Raw genomic sequence first — 23,676 nt, forward strand, 5'->3', positions numbered from 1 at the left:
TTGACCTTTTAAAAGTTAACAGTTGAAAGTTTAGCAATTTACTAAACCTTGGGTGGGACAAAGTGATTTAGCCTACTTTAAAATGGTTAACCTTCAACGTTTCACTCCAATTATAACTTTGTTATATATAACTAACGATAAAAAGTATACAAGTTATCTTGGCTTCTCTAAACCCTAAAGTAGATATTAAAATAAAAAATCTAAAGCTTTGAAAAGTAGAAAATGGAAAATTTTGGCCTACTTGGATTTCACTTGAAAAAATTTTGGCCTAATCGGAGTTATGCTAGGTTGAATCTTTTTTTAAAATATAAATTTATTATTTTTTTAATAAATAAATTTGTGCTTGAACTTTTTTTATTAAGGAGGATGCAAGAATTAACATGATTACCTCACTATTAAAGTAATAGGGTTAATGGAAGTAGAGGTTATCAACTAATATCATATATATACTAATGGAAAAGTATTAATTAGGGATGAATTCGAATAAAACTAGCTCAAACTTGTATGTATATTATTTGTGAGCTCAAGCTTAAGTCTAAGAATTTAGATGAATTGAGTTCAAACTTGAACCCAAGCTTGTCTTAAGTAGAAATGAGTTGTTTGCATAGTGCTCAATTTTGCTTCAAACTGACGTCATTTGATGTAGCACTAAGACATTGTCATTTTGTAAAAAAAATATAATTAGTCAATAAAACAATGTCGATTTATTGGTGAAATTAGTGTGAAATGTTATTGTTTCACTTAACAAGCTTCGTCTCGGGCTCGACCTTAATGAAGCTCGACTTAAGCTTGATAGTATAGTATTGAGCCAAGCTCAAGTTATTCATCAAGCTCCAAGCTTGAGTTTAGACTCAAGTTCGATTTAATTCGAATCTAGACCTAGTATTAAAAGGTAATAATAACATATGTGTAATCATGTGAATAGATTATCTAATTTTTTTATTTTATTTTTGATCCAAAATTATTCAATCATGCTATGAAACATTAGTCTGTTTTAGTCACTATAAGTACATAAAGCATTGAGCAAAACTTTAAGGATATAATTTATGATAGACTAATTCTTTTAAGAAAAATTGTTAGTTGTTTGACACAAAAATTGTGTAAGATAGAAGTGACAGTGGATTGTGTTAAACTGGTTTCGACGCAACCTACTATGTCTATGGATCATGTCAGGCCTAGACCCATATTTATAATAGGCCTAGACTTTTTAGGATCAATTTCATTTATGTGGGACAATCAAAACATAAATTTAATTGAAACTTGATACTTAAACTTTTATTTATAATAGGTAAAGAAAGTTTTGTAAGTGTCTCACATTGGAAATCTATACTCCAATAACTTTTTTCACCCACTATAATTTATTTCTTATAAATAAGTCTAGTTTTTATTTATCATCATACTACAACTTTTTTAATGTTTTCTTTTACTAAAAAATATAATTTTTTAAATTTAATTATTACTAAATTAAAATTTTATAATTTTTTATGATTTAATTACTTTAATTTTTTGACTAACCTGCTATAGTAGTAGGTTATACTGAGCCGACCTGTGAACCTTGTTTCTAGGCCCATCGTATGATTTGCATACCCTATGGGTCTAACACAGCCCACTACAATAATGGTTTGTGTTTTTATGGCCCATGCTAAAAATAAGGGCTTTGGCTAGGCCATAGGCTAGCTTAACTCCTTTATCATGTCTAATGTAAATGTTTTTAGTCCTGAATAATGAAAAATAATAAAACTATATATACATAATTTAAGTACACATATGATGTGTTATCATGTGATTGAATAATTTTAAATTAAATATATTGTAACACCTAATCATATGATAATATATCATCTATGTATCTAATTTATGTATAAAAAAATATACATGTAGCATTACTCGACCAAAAAATGCTTCAATATACGAGAGATCTACAATCATTAATCTTAAAAAAATATAAGGATGTTTTAGAAATTTTAACAGTTTAAAGAAACTTGAAAATTTGATTTAACGAAGTTTAAATTTTAATGTTTTCTCATAAATAAAAATTAACATTTTATATAAAATTGAAAAGGTTTTTTTTTTTATTCTATGAAATAAATGGGTATGAAAAAAGTTTTATTACATAATTGAGTGATTTAATTATTATATAAAAAATATTAATACTACAAATTTACATAATTATTATATAATTATTATATAAAAAATATTACACACTTAGGTTAATATTACAAATACAAATTATTATATAAAAAATATTAATATATTATTATTATTACATAATTGAGTGATTTAATTTTTATTTTAAGCTATCTCAATAACATGTATAAATATGTTGGTTGATAGTAATAAAATAATATTAAAATATTTATTTAGTTAAATGTGCTTAATTAGGTTGAACTAAATTAAAGGAGTTGGGACTAGGGCTGGATTCGAGTCGAATCAGCTCGAGCTCGGCTCGATCAAGCACGAAACGAGCCGGCTTTAGTCGAGCTCGATTGAGCTTGAGCTACTCGTTAGATTTTTTAATTAAAATTTTTGATACAAAACGACGTCGTTTTGATCAATATGTATTAAAATAACGTCGTTTTGATAACGAAAAATGAGCTGAATTAAATTCGAACCGGTCTTAGCCGAGCTCTAGCTCAAGCGAGCTCAAGCTCGGCTTGGCTCGAATCCAACCCTAGTTGGGACCGGGGAAACCGCAACAAATCCAAAATGGTGCAGAAGAAGAAATGGCAGGGAGGAAATTAGAGTAAAACAAAAGCTATGGGTTGGACAAAAAACCACCTACCATCAATTGAAAAATATCAGAAAATCCCCCAGAGTTGTTTGAAAATGGCATAAAGCTACCCATTGACGGCAAAAAACTGTAGGACAAATGCCCAGACCACAACTGACAACGCAAGGGCAACGACGTAGGTGTTGATTAATCTGGAAGCAAAAGATGGCGAGCTCCAACCCTCATCGTCTTTTTTACATGACAGACGAGATCCAACTATCTTTACCTTCTTTGTACAGTGGTCGCTGGTTGTGGTTGACAAGTGGTTGGTCGGGGGTGGATACAAACTGAACCAAATCTGAATACCCTTTAACTTGAGTTCAAATCGAATAAAAATAGTTCGGTTCAAATTCATTGATCTAAAATTAAAGGTGATTTAAGTTCGGTTCAATTAAAAAATAATTCGATTTGAGTTCAGCTCGATTTCATAGGTTGTTTGGTTTAAACTCATAGTTTATTAATAAAACGACGTTATTTTATTCAAATAATATTCAAAATTATAAATTATAACTGAATCGAGCCATAAATTCAAATAACCAATTCAAACTATAAATTCAAGTTTATTTAAACCATGACTTCGAATCAAATCAAGTCATGAATTTCAATTACTGATTTAAGTTATGAACTCGAGTCAAATTAAGTTAAACATCTCTTGACTTAAGTTCAGTTAATTTTAAAAAATGAAACAAATCTTTTGATTCAGATTCAGCTTAAATTCAAATCAAACTAAATTAAGATGAGCTGAGCTTGCTCAGATCATATCCAATCCTAGTGGCGTGGTGTATGTAATTTTCACTTAAATAAAATATATATTTCTTTAACATATGCTTGAGCAAGGGTAAGATACTCACAATGAGGCTAGAGGTTACATGTAATTTTAATTAAATTTGATGAAGTTTTCGCCCTAAAATTTTATTAAGTAGAAGTAAAATTATATATACATATTTTTTATATATAATTTAAATATTTAGATAATATATTATCATATAATTAAATAATTTTAAATTAAAAATAAAATTATATTCGACCATATAATGACACATTATATATGTACTTAAATTATATATAAAAAATATGTATATATTATTACTCATAACAAAATTAAAATTACTTTAATAATTTTTTAATACCTAAAAAATACCTAAAAAACTCATATATTATTTATCATGTTAGCTTAATACTAAAAATTTATTATAATACTATAATCTCTTATTACTTAACATAGTGTATCATAAAGCCTGAACAAATACAAGTCAATTCAAAAGGTTCATTACTTTATCATTAAAAAAAAAAAAAACTTGAATTCCCTTTGGTCTAATATATGCTCCTTTAAATTTTTATATCTTTAATTGGTTATCTAAATTTATGAAAATTGAAAAAATAATATTTGAAAAGAATATTAAACATTAATTATCTTAACACCATTTTATCATTCTTTATTATTCGAAAGTTAAGCATTAGAATACATAAGTACAAATGTTTGTGTCATAAATATTATTTAATAATTTTATATTAAAAATAAAATAATAATTCATCATATAATAATATATTTATATTTATATTTATACATGTGTTTGTATTTATTATTTATTAGTATATATTATATTAATCAAGAAAGGGGTACAAAATAAATCGAGCTAAGTGACTCAACTCAATTAAAGTCAAGTTTGGCTTTAGCTTGATTCATTAGAGTTCAACTCTCGAGTTAAGATTGAGTGGGGATAGCAATTTTGATCCGATTTTAAGAGTTTTAGCCTTTTTCGATCTTAACGGAAAGAAAATTTTTTGACAGAAATAGGAAAAAGGGATGAGGACGAGGATGAAAAAAATCCCCACAATCAGAGACATGGATACATGTGTCCCCTTTCTGCTCGCCCCTTCCCTACCCTGCTCCCGTCCCCGTCCCTTTATATTAATACATTTACTTAAAATGCTAATATATATTTATAGTTTTAGATTATTTATGTTTTTAAAATTTATTTAGGTTTTTATTGTGCATATTAAAGTGGTTAATAAATTATATTTGTGACATTTGAAATAGTTAGTTGATTTTAATTTTGCTTAATTTTGTTATTTAATATACTTATATTGTGTTTAGAGAGTATAAAGAGGAGGTTTTTTCTTACAGGTATAAGGAGATGATTTTTTTCCATAGGGACGGGGAGGGGATGAAAAGAAGATTTTTCTTCGTGAGGAGGGGACAGAAAATTATTTTCATCCCCGTAATGAGGATGAGGATTGATATTCTTTATGGGGATTGAGATCTCCTTCTCACCCCTCCTTATTACGATCCCTAAGCTTAAGTTTGATATTTGTTAGATTAGTAAGTTCATAAACTATGAAGTAAAATATCAATGAACTTGTAAAAGTTATAAAATTTACACTTACATCCTTTCAACCTTATTTTTTAATTTTTAACCTAAGTTATAGAATTTTAAATGTTATTTTTAAAATATAGAGTTAAAATATAATTTTTTAAGCAAAATTTTGAATTAGCCGTTTATATCCTGAGCTTAATCTTGAGTTAAGATAATTATAATTATATTATATCGTAATAAGGTCATAATATTTCTTTCTCATTTATCTATTTATTTATAGAACTTGTTTTTCGCTTCTCCAATTAAACTACCTCTCCCTCTCACCATCCCTCTCTATTCGCTGTCAGGATTTGTTCTAACTCATTTCATTTTTCAGGTTATCAGATCTTTCTTTCATTGTCACCCTCTTAAAAATCTTATTTTGCTTTGTTATTCATCTTTGCATGATTGCATTTGTTTATTTCACAGTTCTGCATCCATGGAAATAGCTTCAACACGTTTTTTAATCTCAATGTTTGTCAACATGTATTGTAAAAATCATTTCTCTTGTTATGATTTGAGGCTGGCTTGTTGTTATGACTTGTTTTTATCATTGTTTTGTAATTTAGTCATCCGGGTTTTTTCCCTTCTAATATTATGTTTTGGGCTGACAGATATCAAAATCAGATGAAAATTTGATGTTATGATGGTAGGTTTCATTTTCAATGATATCATGCACCTACCTGTGCCTTTTGAATTGGATTGAATTGTTTTAATCATGTCAAACAGTTTAATTTGTGTAACTTTGAATGGGGTTGATTTTGTTCCCGGGTAAAAGAAAAGGGTCAAAGTGAGTTGATGATTTTGTCTAAAGTGTTTAACTTTTCAAAAGTTGTTTTATTTTTTATGGAGGTGTTGATTGTTTAGGCTTTAGCATCCCTTTTGCTGAGCTTTTTTTTTTTTTGTATATTTTTTGGGGTCACTTTTTTGCAGACTTCTTGGTGAGTGTCGTATTTGTTGGATGACTGTGGTTCCAAATTACAGCTATTAATCAAATGGATCGTGGGAAAGCTAATTCAGGTATTTTTATTCTATTCAAGTGATAACAGTGATCTAATAGTTTTATTTGATTTATTTGTTTATATTTTATTTTAGGCCAAAGGACTATTTCCCACCCAAAGTATGCTACTTTTCCAAGTTTCTCCCATTTAACTTTGAAAATCCTAAATACCTACTTATGACTGGTTAAAATTAACGATAATAGGGGTAAAATAGTCATTTTATTTATAATATTAAAAATAAACTAAAATATAATCTCTGTTTGCCCTCTTAAACTTTAAAAACTAAAGGTTTCCCCCAACCTAAATTTTAAAAAATGACAATTTCCCTCTAGGGTTTAGTTTCCAAATCTTCGACGCCGTTGCCGGCGGCCTCTCCCTCCGATAGTCTCTCTCCACCCATTTGGACGTTCGATCAGTGTCGGAGAAGACGTGGAAGACAAAGAGCTTCATCGAGGAAGACAAAACTCTTCGTCTTCCCAAATGAAGACGAGAACTTCTTCTTCGTTTGGTTTCATCTTCCCCGACGAAGCTTTTTGTCTTCCACGCCTCTTTCGACATCGATCAGACGTCCAAATGGGTGGAGAGAGATCGTTAAAAGAAGAGAAAACTTTGAGAGGGAGAGGCTGTCAGTAACAACGTCAGATATTGAAAACTAAACCTTAAGGGGAAACTGTGATTTTTAAAAAAACTTAGGTTAGAGAAACTTTTAGTTCTTAAAGTTTAGGGGGGCAAATATAGATTATATTTTAGTTTATTTTTAATATTATAGATAAAATGACTATTTTACCCTTATTATCGTTAATTTTAACAAGTCATGAGTATGTATTTGGGATTTTCAAAGTTGAAGGGAAGAAACTTGGGAAAATAACATACTTTGGGTGGAAAATAGTCCTTTGGCCTTTATTTTATAATTGTAAGAGGTTTGCATTTAATCATCCATGTAATCTACTTGTAGGCTGCATGGAATGCAGAATTGTTGAGGCATTAAATTTATGATTTGCTTTCTTGGAACAATTACTGTATATGTGGCACTTTTTGAAGAAATTTTTTCTTGATTCTTATAAGTTGTTTTATTATAAGCAATAATAGGATTCTGTAGATTATGTGAACTGGAAACTACTCATTGTATATCCTTATTCAAATCCTTTTCCAACTTTTGCCACTTTCATAATAGTCATCCCTAGAGTAGTCAATGTTTTCAGAGCTAGATGGAATGTAAACCCAGTAAGGGGGCAGTTCGGATCAACCGGTGGTGATTGGACCGTTTAACCAGTGGTCGAACTGGTTAACAGTTTTAATAAATATTAAAAAAAATTTAAAACAATTTTGTGTAGTTAATCATTAAATATATAATCTGAATTGTTTTAACATAAACAAAAAAAAAAACCTTAGGTTGATGGTGTCATGCTCTAAATTGATGGTTATGGTCTTAGGCTCAAGACCCAAGAATGTTTTTTTGTCTGTTGATACAGGGTTTGACCAGGTCAAACTGCAAATCGGGCGGTTGGACCACAGTCCAATCCAATCTAATTCCCAAAACTGTTTTTCAACAAATTCTTTCTATTTTTCCTTGTGGGTGAGACGGTCCGACCAGCTGGCCCAGGCTGGTTTTTGAAAACTATGGTGATAGTTGCCTAAGGAAATTCTTATTAAAGGTTTAGGTCGTGGAAAGGAAAAGAATACACAAAGTTTAAATATTAAATAGTATGTGGTTTGGGGGGATACACAAGAGAAGAAAATGTCAATGTTCTATGGTTTGAGGAAAAGCATGAAATTGGATAACATAGTCTGTTTACTCATTCTTTATAGCTGATGCTTTTTCATAACTGAGATTGTAAATAGTTCTAGTGAAAGACTGCAAACAAAGTAGTTTTTTCATTCTTTTAAATGTACTTAAAACATTTTTTTATGTGCTTCTTTCTATACAGGTAAAAGAAGGTTAAGGGATTTACTGCATCAAAGTGATAACCGCATCTGTGCTGATTGTGGTGCTCCAGATCCTAAATGGGCGTAAGTTATAAATCTTCAGTTCAATTATAGTATATAGTATTCAGTTTTGAGATTGTCTAGTACACTTAAAATTGTTGATGGCATTAAGTGTTAATAGTATATAGCGAGTAGCTTAATTTATTACCTAACAGATGAGATTTATATGGTAAATTTATATGGTGTTTCTTGTTGTTCTTCCTTTGGAAGGTCGAGCTTAGGTTATTCTTCTGGCCTTTTCTTGGAGGTTGCGTTGCTTTGTTGTATACTTTTACTTACAAAAAGAAAAAAATTATTAGACATATAGTATTAAGTCGACTACTTCTTATGGTCAGGATAAACTAGTTTCAAATATGTCTCAGAATATAATGGTTGATACAGTGAAGCTTGTGTGAGTAAATTGTCTAAGATTGCATACTGATAACTTCCTTGAAGATGATTCCCATTTTTCATGATATCAGATTTAAATGTCTTATAAATGTTATTATGAATGATTCCATTGAGTTTTAAACAGCATCAGGGAGGGGCATGGGAGGTGTAAGCTACACCTAATTTTGTGACTTAATGACACCATTGATAAGTAGAAAACTTTTTCCATAATACATTGAGATGGTGTCTTCTGGAACATTTTCTTCCAAAATCAACTAATGGACATGTTCAGAATGATTTTATAATAGTTGCTGAGCCCGTGAAGTGACTATGTCATAAAGAAGCATAAGTAACCGTAAATTCATGTTATTTGCTTTCATATGTTCCGGTAAAGTGTGGAGAAATCAATTGACCTATGCATTTGCAGGTCGGCAAATATTGGAGTCTTTATATGCTTAAAATGTTGCGGTGTGCACCGAAGCCTCGGTACACATGTTTCTAAGGTAACTCTTGCTTGCTTCTATTAAGATTTCCTTGAACAGAGAAAGCATTGTTTCATAGGGGTAGTAACATGTATGATGATTTGCATGTATTCTCATAGTACAGATGTGGATTAAGTGTACTCTGAAAAAAAGGACTCTATGTATCTCATTTTTGCTATAATTATTTTCGAAGTTATCATTATGTTTGGGTATTTAACTAGCAAACTTAGTTCTTTCCTTTTAAATATTGATGTAACAGAGTGGAGCCAGAAAGGTTTAGTTATAAAGTAAAATGCTTGTTCAATAAGCCTATGCTATGCAGTGGCAGACCCATAAATGATATTTAAGGGGTTCAATGTTATAGAAACATAAATATATTTTAAATTAAAATAAACACAAATATTTATATTAATATACACAGTGCAGCTCACAAATATTAACATAAATATTTATATTGGAAGAGGGTTGATAATGTTTAGGGGTGTAAAATACTGAAATTAATAGTTTATTTTCCTTAATCTTTACTGTTACAGAGATACATTTATATACATATTAGGTATTCCGTATTAGGAATATGAATATTTAATTCCTATATTTGATTCCTATAATTAAGCCTTATTTACTAATTTACAGATTCTGCAACACTCCCCCTCAAGCTGGAGCATAAATATTAATCATGCCCAGCTTGTTACAAAGATAATCAATTCGAACCCCATTTATAGCCTTAGTGAAAATATCTCCTAACTGTTCTCCAGTCTTCACATATCCTGTAGAAATAAAATTCTGCTGAATCTTCTCTCGAACGAAATGACAGTCAATCTCAATATGTTTAGTTCGTTCATGAAACACAAGATTAGAGGCAATATGAAGAGCAGCTTGATTATCGCACCATAATTGCGCTGGTAACGATATCTGGAAACCCACTTCAGTCAAAAGTTGATATACCCACATTATTTCACACACGGACTGAGCCATAGCTCTATATTCTGATTCTGCACTAGATCGGGACACAACATTTTGCTTCTTGCTCTTCCATGATACCAAATTCCCTCCCACGAAAACACAATAACCAGTGGTAGACCTTCTATCTATCTTGGAACCTGCCCAATCTGCATCTGAGAAACATTCAATATTAGTGTGACCATGATTTCCATACAGTATGCCACGTCCAGGAGCCCCTTTCAAGTAGCATAGAATTTGCTCTAAAGTTACCCAATGATCAACCGTCGGAGATGACATGAATTGACTTACAACACTGATAGAGTATGCAATGTCAGGACGAGTCACTGTAAGATAATTTAACTTTCCCACCAATCTTCTATACTTCTCAGGTTCTTCAAACGGTTCACCATCTTTTGTAAGTTGGAGATTAGGAGTCATCGGAGTGCTACATGGTTTAGCTGCCAATTTACCTGTCTCAGTCAATAAATCAAGCACATATTTTCTCTGAGATAGAAAGATACCTTTCTTACTTCTCGTCACTTTAATACCCAAGAAATATTTCAACCCTCCTAAATCTTTTGTTTGAAACTGAGTATGAAGGAATGATTTGAGAGAGGAAATCCCCACAGTATCGCTTCCAGTAATGATGATATCATCAACATAAACAACTAAAAGAATACTACCAGCTTCAGACTGTCTATAGAAAACTGAATGATCACATTTGCTTTTTATCATGCCAAACTTTTGAACAACCTCACTAAATTTCCCAAACCAAGCACGAGGACTTTGTTTCAAACCATACAGGGATTTGCGAAGACGACAAACCTTTCCATACTCCCCCTGAGCAACAAACCCAGGTGGTTGCTCCATATATACTTCCTCTTGAAGATCACCATGCAAGAATGCATTCTTGATATCTAGCTGGTGTAAAGGCCAATTATAAGTAGCTGCCAGAGAAATAAATAAACGAACAGATGTTAGCTTAGCAACAGGTGAGAAAGTATCAGAGTAATCCACCCCATAAGTTTGTGCATATCCTTTAGCAACCAGACGAGCCTTAAGACGAGTCACTGATCCATCCGGATTAACCTTAACTATAAACACCCATTTGCATCCAATGGCTTTCTTGCCTATAGGGAGATTGACCAAGTCCCAAGTACCATTATCAGCTAAAGCATGCATTTCATCTATCATAGCCCTACGCCAACCAGGATGAGATATAACTTCATGAGTGGTAGTAGGAATAGAAATAGAATCAAGTGATGCAACAAAGGAACATGAAATAGGGGATAAATGACCATAAGAAACAAAAGAAGAAATAGGATAAGTACACTGTCTTTTACCTTTGCGAAGGGCGATTGGTAGATCAATGTCAGTAGAAACTGGATCTGACGAAGAGACTGGTTCAGGACATGCATCTGGGGTTTGTTGATGTCGGGAATAGACTTGTGTAATGGGTGGTCTGACAGGGTTTGATTCTTCAGGTAAAGAAGGTTCTGAAGAACTAACAGTTATAGGGCGAGATGAGGTAACAGTATACACCAACAAATCATCATCCTCCCTCGGAATGGTGTAAGCAGGAGAAGTGGAGAAGAAAGGAATATTCTCCAAAAAGATAACATCAGCAGACACCAGATATTTGTTTAAGGTCAGACAAAAGCACCTATAACCCTTTTGAAGACGAGAGTAGCCAAGAAACACACATTTTAAAGACTTGGGGTCTAGTTTGGTGACATCAGGATGAATATCACGAACAAAACAAGTACTGCCAAATATTTTAGGTTCAATAGGGAATAAAGATTTATTTGGAAAAAGAACATTATAAGGAGTCTGACCTTGAAGAACTGAAGATGGCATGCGATTAATCAAAAAACAAGATGTTGAAACAGCATCAGCCCAAAACTGTTTGGGAACTTGCATTTGAAACAAGAGTGGTCGAGCTGTTTCAAGCAGATGTCTATTTTTTCTTTCAGCTACTCCATTTTGAGATGGGGTGGCAGCATAAGAAGATTGATGAAGAATGCCATTATTTTTCAAATATGACTGAAAGGATTCAGAAAAGTATTCCTTGGCATTATCACTACGTAAAGTCTGAATAAAAACATTGAATTGTGTTTTTATTTCAGCATGAAAGACACAAAAATGCGAAAACACTTCAGAACGATTTTTCATTAAGTAAAGCCAAGTCATACGAGAATAATCATCAACAAAAGTAACAAAGTATTTAAATCCAACTTTAGAAACCATAGGACAATGACCCCAAACATCTGAATGAACTAACTCAAAAGGAGAGTTAGCTCGTTTATTGACTCTAGACCCTGAAGACAGACGATGATGTTTGGCAAACTGACATGACTCGCAATTAAATGAAGATATATGACGAAACTGTGGACATAAAGTCTTCAACACTGGTAGAGAAGGATGTCCCAACCGACAGTGAGCTTCGAATGGGGTCAAAACACTAGAACAGGTAGTAGACCTTGGTGTTTGCATATCTAGGATATAAAGACCCCCAGATTCATGTCCTCTACCAATAATCTGCTTCGTCGTAAGATCCTGAAATAAACAATGATTAGGGAAAAATGAGACACAACAATTAAGAGCACGAGTGAGTTTACTCACAGAGAGTAAATTAAATGAAAACTGTGGTAAACTCAAAACAGATGACAATGAAATTGATGGAGTTGGATTAACAGTGCCAGAACCAAGAACAGATGACATTGATCCGTCTGCTAAAGTAACACTAGAAGGGGATGTAAATGACTGAAAGGTTGAAAAGACACTAGGATTACCTGTCATGTGATCTGTAGCACCAGAATCAATGACCCATTTGGAGGAGGAGGAAACAAGACATGTATTTGATTTACCTGACTCAGCACTGGCAGTGATAGAAGTCGATGAAGACTTTAGTGAGTCTTGGTACTGAGAGAACTTGGCATATTCTTCTGTAGAAATCATAATAGCCTCTCCAGACAATGAACTGGTAGCAGTGTTAGTTGCTGCAACATGTGCTGATTGAGATTTTGAAGCACGATTTAGCAATTTTCTACAAGTGCGCTTTGTATGGCCTGGCTCATGGCAATAATAGCACACAATCCCTCCAGATTCTTGACTCCGATCAATCGCCCTGTCATGGTTACCACTGCTCCCTCCTCTATTACCAGTTCTATGATATGGACGTCCAGTTTCAGCACTTCGACTAACAAGAGCGTTATTATTCTGAAATGATGGGGTGCTTTCTGTGCGAAGTACCCTAGTAAAAGTGTCATGCAAAGATGAAATCTCAGGACTCGCAAGAATTTGAGACTTGGCAGTTTCGAACTCAGATGGAAGACCCGCTAGGAAGCTCATGATGGCCATTTGTTCTCGCTGAACTTGTTGAACCTTTACATCTGGACTAAAAGGTAACAACATATTAAGTTCTTCATAAGTCCGTTTGAAATCCATGAAATAAGAAGTGATAGTCCTGTCTTGTTTTTCTGCACGATAGAAAGCTTTGCACACCTCATATATACGAGAAAGATTACCTCTTCCAGAATACAAAAAATCTAAATATTCCATTAGCTCCTTAACCAATTCACAGTGATTAATTAAACTTACTACCTCACTTTCAATAGAATTCCGGATCTGTAAAAATAATCGAGCATCATCTCGCAGCCATGCTTGTCTAGTACCATCCACAGGAGGAGCTTGCGTAAGGTGATCATCTTTCTCTAGACTCAACAGATACAATCGAACCATTTTACTCCATTCCAGATAATTAGAACCATTAAGCTTATGTTCAGTGATTTTTGACATTACAGGAACCATCTCTGCCATGGTTATCGGTTTAATATCTGCCATAATAGTACTCAACACAGCCGAATAAAATCAATAGCGAAAAAACCCTTGCACAAATTGATTTCTGCAGTAACTAAGATCTGAAAACACTGCACAAGCGACACAGAACAGTGAAAAGGAAGCGGAAACCTAGTCAGAGAGAGAGATTCGTCGACGGCGACTGTTCTGGCGACGTCGACGACGCGTCCGACGGAGAACTGTGACGGAAGATTAGCGATCTGAATGATCGGCGTCGTCTGAGTCTCTCTGTGCTGGCGGTGAGAATCAACACGACACAAAACAAGGAGAACTGAGTGTTCGTTTTCAGAAGGAACAGGCGGCGCGTGTGGGTCACGCGCTGAGCTTCCGGTGGCCGGATTCTAGACAACTGACGATCGACGAAGCGCGCTCCTTTCTAGGACGGCGGTGAAAACTAATGGTCAGTCTACACCAATAAACTACGAAATTGCTCTCAAGGGCTACGAAATTGCTCACTCAGGCTAGAAGAAATTTCCGAATTCGCACACTAGGGCAAACCGTGCTCTGATACCATGTAAAATACTGAAATTAATAGTTTATTTTCCTTAATCTTTACTGTTACAGAGATACATTTATATACATATTAGGTATTCCGTATTAGGAATATGAATATTTGATTCCTATATTTGATTCCTATAATTAAGCCTTATTTACTAATTTATAGATTCTACAACAAGGGGAAAGGGGTAAGTAAGTAAGAAACACAAATGACTCTCTCTCACATAGTTTGACTCTATTATTTGTTTATAGAGTTAGATTCGAGTTAAGCTAAACTTGAGCTCGACTTGATTTTGGGGGAGTTAAACTTAAGCTTTAGCTCACCAAACTCCCCTTAAAGTTGTTCAAGTTCGGCTCACTTGAAAGAAAAAGAGCTCAAATGGAATCAAGTCAAGCTTTGAGCTCAGCTCGATACTATAATCAAGCAAAAAATAACTAAAATTACATTGTTTTGATGCATACTGGTCAAAACAATATTGTTTTAATTGATTTGTATCAATTTTTTTAGGCTTGTGAACTTAGTGAGTCAAACACCTCCCTAATCTTGAGCTCGAGTTCAAACTAAAAAATTTTTAATTTTCAAATTTGAACTTGAGCTCGAGCTTAAATTCATTTGAATCGAACTTGTTTTGGGCTTGTTCGAATCAAACTTTTTTTCGAGTTTAAACAAGCTCAACTCAAATTCAACTCTACTTATTTGCTTATTCAATAATTGAAAATACACTTGATAGCATAATATATCATGCATATAATATAAAGTGGTAAAATGGTGTGTGAGTGTATACATATAAAATTAATTTTTTTGATGAGTCAAAGGGGGTCAAGTGACCCTGCTTGACCCCGCTCCCTCCGCCCCTGTTGCTATGTGGATTAGCATACTGGGGAAGTCTTTATATATCTGTAATCACCATCTGGTTGATGATTTAAAATAGTTTTAATTTAGTGGCTTGTGCATGTAATATGTCATAACATGTTTGCATGTTTGCTACATCTATGTGATTGATGAATCAAACTGTTTTTTTCAAGGGAAATAAAATAACAATATTTAAAGAACACAAAGTGTAGTGCGCCTCATCTCCTTATATATCAAAGTGATCTTTGATATTGTTCAGAATAAAATTTTGGTGTTCTATTAATATCCTTCTTTTGGAAGTCTTTGAGGTTAACTAAAATTACGGATAGATATAGGGATCTGGATGAAGATAAAAAAATCATTTATGTTCTTGATTTAATATTGTTTTTCCCATTAAATACATGATTACATTTTTTTTATCAACTCCTTTTTCATGCTTTGCCAAGTTTTTCTGAGTACCTTGTCGATTTAGGTAGTTATCTAAATTTTTGTATATCACAGCTTCACCTCATAAAAGCATTATTTTTAACTCTGATCAATTGGTTGATTTTTATGGTAATTATTTTGATGATTGAGATTTAATAATTGACTTGTAAAACACATTTTAAGAAGTTAAAAAATGGAATAATTTAATTTTTTTCTACCAAACTGTATTTATAGTCATGCTTCTGGCTGGCCTGTCTTACATTTTTTTTTGCCTTTGACTCCGAGTATCAATAGAGTGGATTTTCCCAGGGTTATCTGCTCAGTGGTGAATGACAGTTTTGTTTACCAGCTTGAATTTCATTTGTTCTTGTCCTTCCACCCCCAGGTTTTGTCTGTGACATTAGATGAGTGGTCTGAGGAAGAAATTGAAGCCATGATTGAAGTTGGAGGAAATGCCTCAGCTAATTCAATTTATGAGGCTCATATACCAGATGGAGTTATAAAGCCTGGACCTACTTCCAGCCACGAGGCACGTGCAAAGTTTATCAGGTTAGTCAATTCTTTAAAGCTTTACATCGATGAATGTGCATATTTGTAGCTCTAATTCTGTATGTATGTTTTATTTAACTTAGTTCAGACCTCTTCCAAATCATGGATCACAATTCGGCTGGAAACTTATATGAAACTATTCATAGTTTTTCTTTAAACTTACCTAGAAATCTATTATACAAACATTTACCATTTGCACTCCTAATTTTTGCTACTAAACTTGTATGACTAACTGGCATTGTGATTTCAGATCATGCATTGGTCAAATTGTACCTGGTCTGACTTATTCGGAATAGCTTCAGTGTTGAAGTATTTAATTATGTAACTTCGATTTTCTATGTAGGTCAAAGTATGAACTTCAAGAATTTCTAAAACCTAGCTTGCGGATTTCATCGGCAAAGACTAATGCTTCACTCAAAACCAGTTTTTCCCGGAAAATTTTAGATAGCCTTCGAAGTAATTCGTCACAGAATGAAACAGTTAAGTTTTGTGCCTTTAATTATTTCCCGCCTGTTCTTCAAAATAAATCATCATATTGTTAACAGTCTTGGAAGGCAAATTTTTTAGGTGAAATACAGCCATACATGAACCATTTATCTATAATGATAATTTATTGTACATGTTGGTGTATACATGCACATTCATGTGTTCTAATCCTATATTATTCCTTGTACAATATTCTGTACACTAATTTTCTATAGGACACTGGCTCATGTTTCATAATTTGTTCGTAGTAACAATGTGACTGTCCTGATGTTGTCATTAGTTATATGGTGGTACCACGATTAACTTCGAATCATTGTAACAGGTAGGTATGATAGAGTTTATCGGCTTATTGAAAGTCAAAGTGATAAAAGGCATAAATTTAGCTATCAGAGATATGATGTCGAGCGATCCTTATGTTGTTCTGAATCTTGGACAGCAGGTTAGCTTCTCTCTCTGTGTTTAAGTTCATTATGCTTGGGACTGAAGCTTTGGGTTGTATACAAACTTCAGACCTTCTGTCTCTTTAGAACGTTAGGTTGCATGTATTTGTCAAAAAAGTATGGATAAAAGTACTCATTTTGAGGATTCACCATAACACTGCTAGAACTTCACCTTTTTAGGCCGCTTGTATTATTTATTTTCCTTTTGTCGTTGTTCCATGTGTATGTTCTACCACCATGGTGAACACATATATCTAGGGTTAGACCTGAATTGAGTTGATTTGGTTTAGTTTAGTTCAAATTAAGTTCATTTAAGTTGAATTGGAGCTGGAAGGGTTGTTTCATTTATGAAATGGAGTTGAACTCAAGTTGGAGGATGTTCAGCTTAGTTTGAGTTGCAAGATGGACGGATGGTTCAAAGTGGTTTGAGTTTGGCTTGCGACTCGATTCCATTATTTTCAAACTATGTCATTTTGCCCATTATTGAGTAAATTGATGTTATTTTGTTAATGAACCATATATCCAAGCTATGAATCCGAGTTATGAACCTGAGCCGAGCTTCAAGCTTCAAACTTCAAACTTAGGGATTGAGTTGAACTCAAACTACCTTTAACTTTGGCTCGACAAACTTGAACCGACTCAAAGCTGCCCCTTTTTTCATTTGAGCTGAACTTTAGTCGAGGGATGTTTAGACTTGGCTCGGTTCGATTCGTATTCAAACATATATATCTTCATTTTGTTGTGTCCATTCTTTTGTGTTGATTATTTCTTGGATGATTGCTATTTGATTCATATTTTAATAGTTTTTATTTTATTTTTCTTGTGTGGTGACAATACTGGAATTTTTGTTATTAGACTGTTCAGACGACTGTAATGGCGAGCAACTTAAATCCAGTTTGGAATGAGGAACTCATGCTCTCAGTTCCTCAGGATTATGGACCTGTAAAGTTGGTGAGCTGCTTATCTATATCATTACAGCTGTATTTATTCAATGATGAAAATAATCCTTTTTATGCCCTGTAAATGCACTACCATTGTATGGTAAATAAAAAAAATACTATGCATACTCAATTGAGTATTTAGGTGATGTGTTATGATGTGATTAAATAATTTTGAATTACGGATAAAATAATATTTAATCATATGATGACACATCATCTGAGTACTCAGTTAGATAGTTAAAACTTTCATAGCATTGCTTAAATAAAAATGGAAGTGGACCAATTTCCAAGATGTTTCGACAAGAAGATGAGCCATTTAAATTATTCATTTCGCAAGGGGCTTAGAGGAAAATAAATTGTGCAAGGGACATTTCCATTATAAATCCGATAACTGTTGTTGGGATGATTTATTTTTCATCGCATGGACAGAAGCTAAAGGAATTCATTTATCATAGAATAAAATCTTTGTGAAGAAGGCTATATCTTTCATTGCTGTTTTTTAACCTTCTGAATTTGCAAATTGAAGAGAGTGTTTGATCACGACACATTTTCGGCGGACGACATAATGGGGGAAGCAGAGCTTGATATCCAGCCTTTGCTAACATCAGCCTTGGCATATGGCAACCCAGAATTGTTTTCAAATATGCAGATCGGAAAATGGTTGAAATCAGACGACAATGCACTCATTGAAGACAGCATCATTAACATTGTCGATGGGAAGGTGAAGCAGAATATATTACTGAAGCTCCAGAATGTGGAATCTGGAGAAATGGAGCTAGAACTCGAGTGGATGCCTCTTGCCCAATAGGTAATATATAAATATGTTTGATGATTTTGTACCCCATTTTAATAAGTCCTGTTATTGATTCATTCTTATGAAATGGCACCATACTTTTGACCTTTTCTATTGTATTTATTCATTTAACTTTCAAGTTTAAGTTCGCCCGTGTACTGGAATTTGCTTGTTTGATGCCTGTATGTCCATTTGTTTGATGTTCTAGCTCTGGTGACAAACAGAACAGTTTGTTGATACAGTTTGTACATATTTTTCTTCTCAACGCTAGTTAAACAGTTTTGCATGAGTACTGGATATCTGGGCTTTGACAGATATCTGGGCTCTTTTCTGCAAATTGCGAGTGCATCTGTGTTACGGGTATTAGTATTGCACAACATATAATATGTATTATATGATATAATATAAATGAAAAATAATACACATTTTAAGACTTATCGAAATCATATACAATATGATGAGCATATTATATAATCCAATATATATCAGTTTGTATTGGTAAAATTATTGATATAGATCAATTGATATATCTTTTTGGAGAAGTGATTATAAGTCAAGTGTATCCAATAATAGTAAGGATGGAGGCTCTCAACAGGTTAACTGTAGATTTAACTAATACGGCAACAAATTAATGGAGGTTTATGAAACCATGTGCTTGGGAAAAATTGGCCCAAAATCTAATCGGGCATCCGCAGAAATCATGTGTATAAGTAGTATCATGTGTATAATTTTGTATATAAATAATATATATTATCATATGATTAAATAATTGAAAATTAAAGATAAAATAATATCTAATAATATAATAACTTATTATTATGTATTTTAATATTTTTTATTTTTTTATTTTTATTTCTCATCATCAATTTATCATTTAATTTGTTGATACCGAAAAAAAAAAAATCCACACCGATGATCCGTTCAAGGTATAAGATATTAAAATTTGAGCAATGCTATGTGTACCCATTTTTTATACATAATTCATGTACACAGTGATGTGTCATTATGAAATTAGATGATTTTAAAACATGTATCATCATATGATAAAAAAATATTCAATCACATGATAATATCTCATCTGTGTATATAAATTGTATACCAAAAATGGGTACACATAATTTTATTGTTAAAATTTATTATTTTGCTAGTTTTATACTAGAAGATAAATAATTTTTTATCTCTATTAGTTACTATTAGAATATAATCTTGATTCATTTCTAAAAACAAAATAAAAACAGTATAATTAATCTTGTCCTTTGGCATAATCATTATGATTTAAACTTCTTTTCAGTTAAGATAAATGATGCAGGAGAAGATACAAAATTTACTGATATAATTCGACATGGGCAACTTCCAACTCTTCAAGAATTCTTGATCACATTTTTATCTTTGAAAAATTGAAATGAATTGTGCTTAATCCCTTACCAATATAGAATGATCAGCCAAATGGGTAAGATTTTGTTGTGCAATGTCCCTAAAATTTTGCCATTAGAGGGAGTTGCGGAGTTACTTTAGGGTTGACTCAATTCAGATCAAGTTGATTTTACAGTGAACAAAAACTTAGATCGAACTCATAACACCTATTTAAAGTTTATTCAAATTAGAGTATAATATTATTAAAAGATTATAAATCAGATAAACAATATCATTAAAAGGATAAATTGTATCGTTGATAAAATGAACAATATTATCAGATAAATAAAAAAGTTGATTTCAAACCAAATTAGAATTTCAATTTGAGATCGACTCATACAAGTCAAATTGTGAATTCAGTTCAAGTCAGTTCGGATAAGATCCACCCCTACCTTGCTTGCCCTGTTGCACTGTGCAGTAATTACGGTTTTTAGTGCCATGACCTTCTAAGCACTTGACGATGCAGGAATGCACATGGGTTGGTCTGGGTGAATTAGGGCGTGTTGCTGTTAAATTTGCAAAGACATTTAGTGTAGATGTGACTGCCATTAGTACATCGCCACCAACCGAAAGTTAATTCTTTTCTAGTTAGACATAACATGAATCAAAAGCGATTAATTGGCATCATTTATCACTTGAAAAACGCTTCGAAATAACATAATAATATATTTTATAAATATTTTACTTAAAAAATTTAAAAAAAAACTTCTTTATAAAAAGGGAAATTAACAGTGTTTTAATTGGATTAGATCGGTCAAGATCGAAAACACTTAAAATGCTTATCAACTTAACTTGATCCTTTTGAGCCATTAATTGATTTTTTAAGGGTCAATGAGAACCTAATAATATTGGGTGCACCAAATCCGGGGAAGCCAACCCAGTTGTTGCTGCAAGAGAATTTTTAGGCATGCTTAAATCTATTTTTCATAGATTTGATCTTAGAAGTATTTTAGGCAGATAGAAAAATGATGGCAGGAATTATGATAATGATAGGAGGGATGAAGAAGACACAAGAAAATGCTAGATTTTGCTGCGAAGCACAACAAAAGAGCAAATGCATAAGTAATGTCTATGGATTATGTAGACAAAGCCATGGTACATTACCTTTTCATAATGGCATAGAATTCAAGGTACTTATTTTTTTAAGCCCAAAGGACTTATTCCCATCCTGATATTACAACTTATCTATTAATTTTTATTGTTATTGATAGAGGTGAAATCGTTATTTAATAAAAATATAAAAAAAATTAAAAATTCATCATATTTTCCCTATAGATTTAAAAAGCCAACTATTTCCCTCACCCAAGGTTTCATAAGTGATAAATTTCCTCTTAGGGTTTTCTTTCCCTTTTTAGGTGACCATCTCGGTTTCAGTCAACAACCAACTTTCACTGTATCTTTCTTTCCCTTCGGTGATTAGGTAACAACATGTGGTTTCATCAGACGAAGACAAATCGTCTTCATCTGCTTGAAGCGTCTTCCTTTGATAAAATTGTAGGTTGTTGCCTATTCATCAGAGGGAAAGAAAGATATAGTGAAGATTGGTTGTCGGTTGAAATCGAGACGCTCATCGAAGAAGGAAAAGAAAACCCTTGAGAGAAATTTATTATTTTTCAAACTTTAAGTTGGGGTAGGGTTGACGGGGGGAGAATAGTTAAATTTTTACACCTAGTGGAAGGACATATAATAAATTTTTAGTTTAATAAATAACAATTTAACTTTGATAATAATTACAAAAATTAACAGATTGATAAATGTTTAAGTTTTTTTAAAATTTAACTTTTTTTAATAATAAAATTATATATATACACTTCTAAATATAATTAGATATAAATATATCTTTTTATAATTAAATATTATTTTATTAATTATTTAAAATTATTTAATTATGTTAACTGTCTATTTAACTATTGTTTAAAATATTTTCATTTAATATGTATGTATATATATGTGTATATATATATATATATATATATTTTAAAAGGTCTGTCACATAAGATGATCTAATCTATATTCACAAGCATGCCACGTGAAAACAATACGGAGACACTGACACTATTATATTGGTATTCACTGGCGGACGCAGGCGGGCCCTCATGACTTTAAAAAAAATTTCAAAGTGTGCCCACTATTTTTATTGTATGATATTAACCGTAATTGTATTAGTTTTAAGTCAAAATTTACCCTTAACATTAGTTTTAAGTATAAAAAAATTAAAATTTATCTTTTATATTAGTTTGAATTTTAATTGTATAATATAATATAATATGTTCTCTTTGCATTTTGAAAAGAAGTGTTCTACTCCCACTTTTTTAATTCAAAATAAAAGTGTTAAAAATTTCAATATATTTTTATCAAAAATTTTAATAAAATAATTTTTAAAATACACTATAAAAATAAAATCACGACAAGGTTGTTTTTAACGACTTTTTCAAATCAAATTGATAAAAAATAGTTTTAGAATTTTTCGAACCAAACTAAATCAAAATTAAAACAAAAACATTTTAGTCTAATTTAGATTAAGATTTGAACATATTAAAATCATTCACTTCTAAATATATATTATTTAATAAAATTAATTAAATCATAATTTTCTAAAACATAATATAAATATGTGAAATAAATATAAAAATATATACAATATAAAAGTAAAAAAATAACAAAATAAATTAAAAAAACAGTTGTACATCTAAGTGCTTATTAAGAAAACTTTCTCATATATTAGTATATAAATGTGTGTTAAAAGAATACAGTTTACATTTATATAGATAATGATATATTAAATAGTATTGTTTATATAAAGAATCTTCCTATTTGAATTTGACTTCAATTTCAACTAAATAAATTTGAGCTAAACCAATTTATAAAATCTAATGAAACTGATTCGAATTTAACCAATTTATATAGAAAATGATGCATTAAATGGTATAAATAATGAAATTATTTTATAATATTTTAAAAAATTAAAATCACATTGAGTACAACTATTATAGCAAATAAATTTTTATTAAAATAAATATTTATATTTATATTTATTTAAAATTTATTTATATTATCCTAATATTAATTAGGGAAAAGAACTATTTCCCATCTAAATTTTATGTCATTCTCAAACCCATACTCATGAAAGATGAAAAACTCCTTCTCTTATTCATAGCCAAACTTCTGTTAATTTTTTCTGTTAAAGGAAGGGGTAAAATAGTTATTTTACTATTTATATTAAAAAATTATAAAGTTTATTACTCTCCGCCCCCTAGGTTTTAGAAACTAACATTTCACCTTTACCTAAAGTTTTCAAATTTTAAAAAATAACATTTTCACTCCTAACCTAGGGTTTCCATATTTTTTAAAAACTCGTCGCCCCTCATAACTTTCAAAAATAGTAGTTTCACCTCCATTTTTCAACTTCATCTTTCGACGTCGTCTTCGACCTCCTCCTTCTCTTGGTGCAACAAGGTGGTGCGATGAAGAGATCTTTATCTTCTTGTCGCACGGTGCGATGAAGAGATAAA

At 31.8% G+C, this 23,676-nt stretch overlaps 1 protein-coding gene across 2 annotated transcripts; it reads left to right on the plus strand.

Annotated features, from left to right (window-relative positions):
- Positions 1-5,338: 5,338 nt before the first annotated feature.
- On the plus strand, positions 5,339-19,037 carry LOC123227015 (ADP-ribosylation factor GTPase-activating protein AGD12-like). 2 transcript variants are annotated; one of them, XM_044651624.1, is made up of 10 exons: positions 5,363-5,464; positions 5,742-5,776; positions 6,061-6,147; positions 8,057-8,138; positions 8,911-8,986; positions 15,928-16,091; positions 16,435-16,570; positions 16,900-17,016; positions 17,873-17,968; positions 18,485-19,037. In XM_044651624.1, the coding sequence occupies exons 3-10, from the start codon at positions 6,123-6,125 to the stop codon at positions 18,764-18,766; spliced, it is 978 nt and encodes a 325-aa protein (XP_044507559.1). In that variant the 5' UTR covers positions 5,363-5,464; positions 5,742-5,776; positions 6,061-6,122; the 3' UTR covers positions 18,767-19,037. The 2 variants fall into 2 exon arrangements, with proteins under 2 accessions (XP_044507558.1, XP_044507559.1); XM_044651623.1 differs by lacking the exon at positions 5,742-5,776 and having other exon boundaries at positions 5,339-5,464.
- Positions 19,038-23,676: the final 4,639 nt, after the last annotated feature.

Source organism: Mangifera indica, chromosome 10 (genome assembly GCF_011075055.1).
Source record: "Mangifera indica cultivar Alphonso chromosome 10, CATAS_Mindica_2.1, whole genome shotgun sequence".
NCBI classification, from domain to species: Eukaryota; Viridiplantae; Streptophyta; class Magnoliopsida; order Sapindales; family Anacardiaceae; genus Mangifera; species Mangifera indica.